Here is a 9931-nt window from a genome sequence, read left to right as displayed (position 1 = left end):
ACAGCGTTGCACTTATTTTATGTTTGTATTTACCCAAATCGACACCAATGTTGAAACATATTTGACACTAAGACTTAAAATTAACTAAATGTCTCAAATAATACTTTCAAGCCAAAAATACTTATTCAAATATTCTAGAAAATACATGGAGCTTACAAATTGCGTTATGTAACCCACATGCATACAATATTTGAGTACTAGCTGCCCTTTTCAGGCAGGGGGAGCCACTTGTGTCATAGCACGAGTTGTACCATGGACATAGAATATATCTAGTTTGGGATTCTATCAAATGTTGCTGTTGAGACGGGATCTACTGAGTGGGTTGTAAAATACGCGCAGGATTATATTACTGATCTCACAAGCAACAACTTTTGTTCTATGACTTTTAATAATTACTCAGAACTCTGTGAGGTATCAAATGAAAGCAGTCACCACCAAAATATTTTTTATATTCATAGCACGCGAGTGGCGTTGCTAAACTTACTATCAGATACATATCTAAAAAGTGTCAGATAGTACAAGAAAAACTTAAGTTTCTTTTTGCTATAGGTTTCAAAAAAATTAAGTTTTGTAAAAACTCCTGGAACAAAAGTTTTTTTTATGATATTAATAATATAGTTAGTATTTGACCAATAACTCTGCATGTATATGCAACGTTGACTACGGGATTAGAACATATTAAAATTGCCGGGGGTCAAGAAGTGCATGCTTGATAAGGCCATATCGTAGCTTTACTTTCTCAAACTCGTATATTAAAGGACGAGTTACAGACATGCAAAAAATGGATTGTACATACAAATTTCGCAGGCTGATATCACATCCTATTCTTAAAGTAATGCATCCAAATGAACACCCTGGATAGGAAATGTACAATAAATAATTATAAAGTTTTGCCATCTCCAGAATAGTTACTCTTTATAAGATTCGAGTCACAGAAAGTAAGGCATCGAAATACAAGTATGCATCTCAGAAGTCTCGCTACATGGTTAATAAGGCAATAGAAAAGCGATAACACATTTACAAAATAACATATAGCAAAATGCACTCGTAAGTTGTACGGGGGACAGTACTGTGGAGTTCCTTATTGAAAAAGTTCGTCCAGGGGAGTACCACCTTACCCATTTCGGTAATCCGTTTTGAAGGGTACCGGTGAAATTACACGCATATGGGACTGCTGAACTTATGTGTCAGATTGACGGGTGCAACGGCGTTCCCCACAGATTTTTGTGATTTAAATCTCTGAATGGCACTGAAAGTGTTATGCAACAGGCGTATCGCTTACCACCACCAGGTACACGATTTGTTTGTCCCGTTACTTGTTATTAAAAAAAACTTCTAGACACGTTACAAGCTACATCACGTGATAGAGATCATAGGAACGTTCATAGATATTTCTTATATCTTCGTAAATTACAGATGATACCACAAAGACCGAATCTAATGTGCTTAGACGACTTCCATTCTTAGTGCAATTATTACAAATTCTGAACTGTTAGTCAGCTCTGTAAGCGATATCTCTCTAACGCTTTGAAATCCTCATATTTTTCCAGATTGACCATTGGTAATAGCTTTTTGCAACATACAGTCTATTCTATATTTAGACGAGGGTTTGTAGGAATTTGTCAGCGTTTCTTAGGTAAGGATAAGTATCATCATGATTTCACATTTCTTACTGTTCATTTTGGGATACAAATGCAAAGACAGTAAGAAATGGTACAGCACCTTGAAGATAGGACAATGGAACTAGAAGACAGCAGCTGGCCGTCATACAGGCTGTGGTCTAGCTAAGGGCGCAACAGCAGGCGGGGACGTGTAGTGATTGCTTTGTGGTGCTTTAAGGGGCCGCTCGTAGCTCTCGCCGCGCGCCCAGACGCGGTTTCCTTTGCTGGATGGACAAAATTAATATAATCAATTATAAACCGTAATTACCGTAATTAATTTTCCGGATAATTTCAAATAGTAGAAATTCTTCCGAAATATTTGAAAACTATTATTTAGAAGACTCATATTATGTTCTACGTTTAGAAATATCTTTTGGAATTATAAAGTAAATTTGTTTATATAAAATCATCATAGACAAAAACAAGATTTAAAATGATTTTACAACAGCGAAAAAAACTCCAACAACCATACCACCCATATACCACCATGACTTGATGTTGGCTCTATCGTTTCCGTTCAGTAACTTCAATTTTTCAGTTGTTCAGTAACGTCAAATGTGGGAGAAATAAAGAAAAAATATTGGAAAATATGATTTTTTCAAAATGGACATTTTTCCATGACCCTACACTAATCGTAATAGCGCTGTTGAGACAACGACGAAGGGTAACATCGGCACATCGGAATAGTAGGGGGTGTACTCTTGATCTCTGTTCCGACATCCGTCCGAAACAAATACTGTGAAATAAGTAATACTCGACTTAATTAATAGGCAATGTCAAGTACAAAACTTCAATCGCATCATGCGTCTTATTTATTTGACAGTAACCGTTTCGGACGGAGAATGAGAGTACAGTGTTATGATGGTAAGGCTCTTGTAGATATGTAATAATAATATGCCAGACAATCACACTAATCACCTCTGTCTTTTCTCTCTAGGGAATTCACTGTATTATGATTACCAGAGCAACGGATTCATCCTGACCAGTACCAATTTGGAAAAGTTCCTCCAAAGGGACCTTCTCAGTCAGCGCCCACAAGCCGTTGGGACATCGAGGTCGACTCTTATTACACTGAGATATTGATTCCTATTACAGTACTCGAAACTTGTTCTACGACCTTTAAATATTCCATATAAGTTCGTCGAATCGTAAAAGAAAAAAATTATGTGAATTTTCGTAAGGCTTACAACTAAAGGTACGTTATCGTGCAAAAAATATCCCTGTAAGGGTTAATTAAAATGATGTGACTATAATTACCTTAACATCACCTTCAAATATCTCTGAGCCTTCGGCGTCGGCGGCGTTTCGTCTCCGTCCAACTCGAGCGAGAGGTATTCGTCGGCGCAGGCGCTGTTCAACAACTCATCGAGTTTCCGATGAAGCTCGGAGAACGTAGGCCGGTCGCGAGGGCGCGAGCGCCAGCACGACATCATTATGTCGTATCTGCAGTTTTGAAAGTTTTTTTAGTTACTCGTAAAACTTTAGTAGCAGTAGAGTTCTTTGTGAAAGAATTCATCCAGGGAAGTACTGCCACCTTACCTATTTCTGCCGTCAAGCACTAATGAACATGAACATTACTACGTTTCGGTTTTGAGGGGTAAGCACTCTGGGTGACAGTGGCAGTGCCCCTCAGATTTTTGTTATTTAAGATCTGAATAGCACTTCAACTGTTATTAACAGGCATATCGCTTACCGCCTTGCGCATGGCTTATTCGTCCCGTCACTTAGAATCATAAACAAAAAACTTTAATTTATGCATACTTTATCGACACGTAATCGCATTAACTGATCTACCCGGACTGCCGACAAAAAACGCACAATAGAACTGTACAACAGCACTAATGGGAGATAAAATTTTCAGTACTTAGTTCTGTGTAGAAAACGGTCTATTATAAACAAAAAAAAAATGGGAAAACGTACCAGCAGTTCTGTCAACAGAACTGGTGGTAATGGATCTTTTTCAAACATATTACATGGATAGAAAGCTTTTTCTGACCGGCTTAATGCTGTAAAGTAAAAGCCGTATCGGCTTGGGCCGGTCACGTTTTTGTGATCGGCTCAAATTCCGCGTTAAAAAGTATGGTGACTCCCGAAAGGAGCTTTTGCGTGTACCAGGCGATTATGTTTGAAAATTCGACACTGAGGGTTTAGAGAGCAATTTTAGTGCTGCTAACACGGAATAACAGACAGATAATGGAAGTGTGAATAGGGCCGTTTCGTTATTAAGCTATTGTTATGATATATCTATCATAACCAACCTTTGTTGTGCGTCCATGCTCTCTTAACCCGAAGTAAGCTTCCCTACTTAAACCAAAATTTATTTTCACATTTTCTACTAACAGTTGTTTACTGCAATTGTTAGGTCTCGGCATGCGGTATCCGGCTCGCAGCAATCGCGGCAGGCGGGCAGCTGACACTTCAGGGTACGGGGCCCCACCCACTGTCACCACCTCCCATATTACTACGCCGAAGGACCACCTGACAATCATAAGTTATTTTTGTCACACAGTATATTTAAAATCCTCATTGGTATGGAGACCAAAAGGTCTGGAGACAAGTCTACTTGCATGTGAACGATATTCATTGACAAAAACCTGAAAATGACGAAGGGTGGAAAAATTTGCAGGTGTGACACTTCAGTAATAAACCAAAGGTAGTTCCTATTTACGTCTCAGTATGCGATGCAGTCGCTTAATCTACGTCGTCTACTACGTCTACGTCTACCTTTACACACGCGCGCGATTTTAAGCAGCGATACAATCGCGCTTTTCACGGATGCGCGTTTGCATCGCTGCTAAATGTCGCCGTGTGTAACCACTCTTAAGTGTACAATTGTAGCGCGCGCGCTGCGCACATGCAGCGCATTCGCCACATCTGTACGCACCCTAATTGGGTCTCTAAAAAGATTTCGACATAAATAAAGAAAAGAAATAAAATACAAGCTAACTTACACATCACTTTGAGTAGTATAAATCTTATGCGTTAAAGACTCTAACGCCATCCACTTGACAGGCATCTTTCCGTTCCCCTTTTGTTTGTATTGATTCTCCTGATACACGTCTCTCGACAGCCCAAAATCAGCTATCTTCAGCATCCTATCACCTGTTACTAGCACATTTCTAGCTGCCAAATCTCTATGGACGACTCTATTGGATGCCAAGAACTCCATGCCCATAGCAATTTGCCTACAAAACGATAGTAGATCCAAGGACGTCAGTTCTGCATTACATATATCTTGTAAATCATATAGTTTGTTTACAACCAGCTTTGAATTTTCTTTCTGTGGCTTTTTGAACAAGTCGTTCCTGTAATCTGAAGTTTCTAGATTGTTATTGTAGTATTTTGCGCTGCGTTTGGACACCATTACATCCCAACAGCATCTGGAAGACAAATTTAAATTAAATTATATCAATAAAATGTGATAAAAGATTTGTTAAATACATCTTTATACCATATCAAGTTAAGGGTAATTAAAATCCCCAGTTTGAGGCACTAATAGGCCTCTTAAACAAAAGAGGATTTGCTATCACCAGCAAATCAGAATGGACACTTTCAATAAAGCTCAGGAAACTGGCTGCTCTATTCCTGTGTCAATGACATTACGGGAAAATTTGCTCCTGGCCGTATGACAAATTAATTTAGAGTATTCCTAATGGAATTACCTTAAATAACTAAGTAAATCCCCCCTACTACAATACTCTGCAACGATAAGCGGGTTCCGCCGAACGCTGCAGCAGCCTACTAGGCTCACGATATGCGGGTGGGCACCCACACTTTTCATCAGCTCCATCTCGGCGCGAAATGAACGAATTTCTTCTGGTGTTGGGAAATCTGCAACGCAGTTTTCATGTAAAGTCTATCTCAATTTTAAAGTAAAGTGATTGTTTTAAATTAATTTTGGCCTTCATCTTCTTCCGTAGTGCCCTGTTTTGAGGTCTTTTAGATCAATATTTGGTAAAGCAGTCCAGGCCATCACGTTATCTCAAAGTATAAAAGTTATAGGGTTTGGTCGCCCAAAGACAAACACTGAAAAATGTTTTTTTATATTCCGTTTCTACATTGAGCTCCACCTCGATTGTTTTGATTACTCCTCTACATTGCCAAATCACTTGACAAAACTCACCCTTTAACATCTTGACAGCAACCTCCTTCCCCACCGGGGCCAAAGTGCCTCTCCTGACGACACCAAAGGCCCCCTCCCCGATGACTTCGTGGAGCAGTAATCGTTCAGTACGAATCTCCCACCCGTCTTCCAGACCTGGTTCCGCTCCGCAATCCAAAATGCCGCCTTTTGGTATCTTTTGCAGCGGATCCTGTGGAGTTTAGATCTTATATTCTATTGTTACAGGTCGCCACACCTTCATATACAAACTGTCACAAATGTTTGAAAGTTGAGTTATATTCTTATTCTGGCTCACCAATTAACTAATCAATAATGAAGTAGATCGTGAGAGTTTGTATAATACGAGTGGCTCGGTGGTGCACACACAAAAACACACACACAAATAGATGAAAAACACCAAGAAAACGAACATAAATAAATTAAAAAAAAAAACACTTCAACCAGCAGCAGTCCCGAAAGCGGAGAGGAAGCTATATAAGTATAAAAATAAAAAAAAGTAGAAGAAAAGCAAATGTCGATTGGTGTTGCGAACTATCAGTAATCGAATAGAACTATATAAAATAAAGAACTATACAATCATTAATGAAATTCCAGTAAACTGCTATCTTGGATGGGTTATTGGGTTCAGAAATGCTCCATAATAGTTTGGATTTCCTTTGCTAATGCTTTCATCATATCGTCGACGCTTCTGAGCTCTTAGTCCTCTCTTCATATTCTAGTTCAAGCATTTACAAGAATACGTTGGTCTGGTAATGGTCTGATAGTTCACAACGTTATGGTGCGTTCCCACTGCCCGTGATTTCAAACGCGCCGATTTGTATGACCGAGCTCGCGAAACGGGCGAGTCCGGGCGGTCTCGCGTCAACGCGGGTGACGGCACATATTCGGATTTGACTCTGTACTCTCGTTCTCCGTCCGACATCTGTCCGAAACAATTAAGTTACTGTCAAATAATTAATACTCTATCAAATTAAAAGACGCATGATGCGAATGTAGCTTTATATTATGTGATATTGTTTTTTCGTTTGGTCGAGTTTTACTTATTTGACAGTAATTGTTTCAGAGAACGAGAGTAGACCCCTTGTAATCGAGAGCATTTGTTGTTACCGAGCACAGACGCACTGGGGTGAGTACGGGCGCGCTCGTTAGGCCCTATTTCCACGGCGCGTTTTGAAAAAACGCGCGGCGCTAGCCTCGAAACGAGCCACGGGCCGTGGGAAGCCGCCTTTAGAATTGATGATTATGTTGTGTTTAATAATGTCGTTGTTGATTGTTATCGTCGAAGGATGCTTTTTAGTTTTGCGTCGTAAAATTTGCGTTGAATTCACGGGTAAAATAAGGTAACTATTACTACCGAATAGTTGCTTCATTTTGCAGTTGTTTCTTTTCAAAATGTTTTTTATCAAAGTGAATTTATCTTTAATTTGATTTTATGTTTGTACACATATAAACTAATTGAATCTATTTTTCACGTATAAACGAATGTTATTTCTTTTATATATAAATTGGAATTCAAATGAAAATATAATGATTTTACTCATTATATTTTCAAACTCACATTATTAATATTTTTGAGTATTTCTTTAAAACAGAACGTATTCTGATACAGAATTAGTTTCGATTACGAAACAGTTTATTTTCTTGAATGATGAATTTATGATAAATTAGGTAAGTGTGTTGTTCTTGTTGATGGTTTGATGGTCTGGTACGTTAGATCTAGTACGAAAATCTGTATGTACTTAAATGTAATATTGGACAGATACTGTCTTCCCAATCACGAAATGCTCTTAGAAATATCTTTGTTTTCTACAACTTGCATGGCATTTATCGGAAATGGACAGGGACTTACAATTTGTACGTTTATATCCCTCAACTTTCAGAGCAGTTACGTGTGCAATACTCTAGGTTAGGAAGCTACCTCAGTTATCCACGCGGAATCGGCGTAAAGCGACCATATTTAGGTAGCATACTTGTCGCATTGAAACGATTCGCCGTCGATGCGGCCGTTCGAACATGATCGATACGGTCGCTCGGGCGTCGAAGCGGTCGTTCGAGCGTTGATGCGGCCGTTCGGGTGTCGATGAGGCCATTTGGGCGTCGATACGGCCGTTCGTGTTTCGATACGGCCGTTAGAGTGTCGATACGGCCGATCGGGCGACGATGCGGCCGTTCGAGCGTCGATGCGGCTGTTCGGGCGTCGATGCGGCCGTTCGGGCGTCGATGCGGACGTTAGGGCGTCGTCGCGGCTATTCGGGCAATGGGTGTATGAAATGTGACCTTCGCATCTTTGGAGTCGCAATCGGAAATTCATATGAAGCAGATTCGTTGCCGACGTAATATCGTGCCGATGCGAACCGCCAACGACTTTTTCGCTCTTATGACTAAATGCGATTCCACGTCGATAAGTATGGTGACTACCTTAACTTAACATTTCTCCTCTGATGCAGAAATACCGTTTGGCATCTCTTTCTTAAATAGCCACGCGACAAAAATTATCATTAAGGTAAGAAAATATTGACATAATTATTTGTTTACCCGATTGTAGTACATAGAAATTTTCGATCTAGTACCTGAAAGTAAATATTCCTCAAGGCGTGGGCCTTGCGCCTGCGCCACCTGACGGTAGCGCCGGCGAGGATGACAGCGACCACGATCAACACGCACGTACCCGCCATCACGATCACTATTGAATTCTTTGCCAACTTCTCTGTGGTTCAAACAACATCCTCGTACGTTACTAACTACGTAGTCGGTACCTTTTACAATCTAAGTTCTAAGTGCTTACGTCTAAAATTTTACTTCTAAATCAATGTCAACAACACACTTAATCACCTACGTCCCACAAAATATTGGAACAACATATTTTACGTACAATATCATCAAATTTTTGATAGTCATTGGGCTTTTTAAAGTATGTAATAATAACCATTTACAAAATTTAATTCGCATTTTTTTTGCTATAGAATCAACAGTTGAATTATGTACGGCCTACTTCGATACATCTGTATAAATGCCGAATAATAATCTCGAATTTTTTCTTTTTTAAATCATTTGCTGGTAACTTTGTCCATGCTTAACAGAGTGACTTAGTGTAATGATACATACCGGGAAAGTAATTTCTTTGCATATTCCGATTGCGAAATCCGTTAGCAATGGCGTCCACGGTGACGTTATATGCTTTCTTCCCCTTCACATTGTAGAAAGTAATGCCTGTTGCGTTCTGTGAACAGTTTAAAACGTAAGTACACGATGTATTTAAAAACATAGAGCTATACGTTGGGATCTCAAATTCTTAGTAATTGTGTTATATCTTCTATGAGTAAATTCGCAATAAAACCACATCTACAAAATGACCACTTTTTAAGAGATAAGAAGAGATTATATGAACGACGACTCGATAACTTTTATGCTTAAATAGGAGACTTATATTGACACTTGAAAGGCAAAATGGGATAAGCGACACTGTTCAACTTCACGTCACACTTCAACGTCACTGTGAAATCAGAAAATTAGCTGATTCCAACGGTATATATAACTCAATATGACCAAAAGTGTCGCTTATCCCATTTTGCCTTTCAAGTGTCCATATAATTATCTCAGTACAGAGTACTAAAAAATCGACTTCAAAAGTTCGTGGAATTACATCTATTTGCCAAGTTTTATTGAAATCGGTTATCGGAAAGTGCGCGAAACCGGATTCATGCCCTAGTTTGCCACCCTTAGAAGTGGAACATTTTCTTCAAATGTAAATGGGGGTCCCACAACGAGGTACCTTTTCTCCAATAAAAAGAATCATCAAAATCGGTTCACAATTGCCGGAATTAAAAAAACATACAGGGGAATTGAGAACGTCCACTTTTTTTGAAGTCTGTTAAAAATTTCACGTACATAAAAAATAAAATATATATATATATAAAATATATACATAAAATTGACTTCGTTATTTTTGTGCCTTTGATGTGATGAAACTTGTGTTGACGTATGATCACTGTATGATGGCTTTATTATATCAATACACGGCAAGACGCGACTTGCGCGAGAGCGACATGAAGCGTGATATTATACTGCTATTCGCCCACAGAGACCTCGCGCTTTATGGCGCTCCGAGTGAATTGTGTGCGTCCGTACCATACATATAGAGAAAAAG

At 39.2% G+C, this 9931-nt stretch overlaps 1 protein-coding gene across 1 annotated transcript in view; it reads right to left on the bottom strand.

Annotated features, from left to right (window-relative positions):
- Nucleotides 1-836: 836 nt before the first annotated feature.
- The window catches only part of LOC113230828 (tyrosine-protein kinase receptor torso-like), a 28120-nt gene continuing 19025 nt past the window's right edge, over nucleotides 837-9931 (bottom strand). Inside the window, exons 8-15 of the mRNA XM_026464926.1 lie at nucleotides 7755-8030; nucleotides 6020-6032; nucleotides 5785-5974; nucleotides 5324-5492; nucleotides 4613-5041; nucleotides 4002-4139; nucleotides 2919-3104; nucleotides 837-1885 (exon numbers count right to left, since the gene is read on the bottom strand). Of these exons, the coding sequence (XP_026320711.1) occupies nucleotides 1765-1885; nucleotides 2919-3104; nucleotides 4002-4139; nucleotides 4613-5041; nucleotides 5324-5492; nucleotides 5785-5974; nucleotides 6020-6032; nucleotides 7755-8030 (1522 nt within the window). The 3' untranslated portion in view covers nucleotides 837-1764. The remainder of the gene's footprint in view (nucleotides 1886-2918; nucleotides 3105-4001; nucleotides 4140-4612; nucleotides 5042-5323; nucleotides 5493-5784; nucleotides 5975-6019; nucleotides 6033-7754; nucleotides 8031-9931) is intronic.

The sequence above is a fragment of the Hyposmocoma kahamanoa genome, unplaced genomic scaffold, assembly GCF_003589595.1.
Source record: "Hyposmocoma kahamanoa isolate Upper Pololo Valley unplaced genomic scaffold, ASM358959v1 64, whole genome shotgun sequence".
Classification (NCBI taxonomy): Eukaryota; Metazoa; Arthropoda; class Insecta; order Lepidoptera; family Cosmopterigidae; genus Hyposmocoma; species Hyposmocoma kahamanoa.
This window is presented reverse-complemented; position numbering and strand designations above follow the sequence as displayed.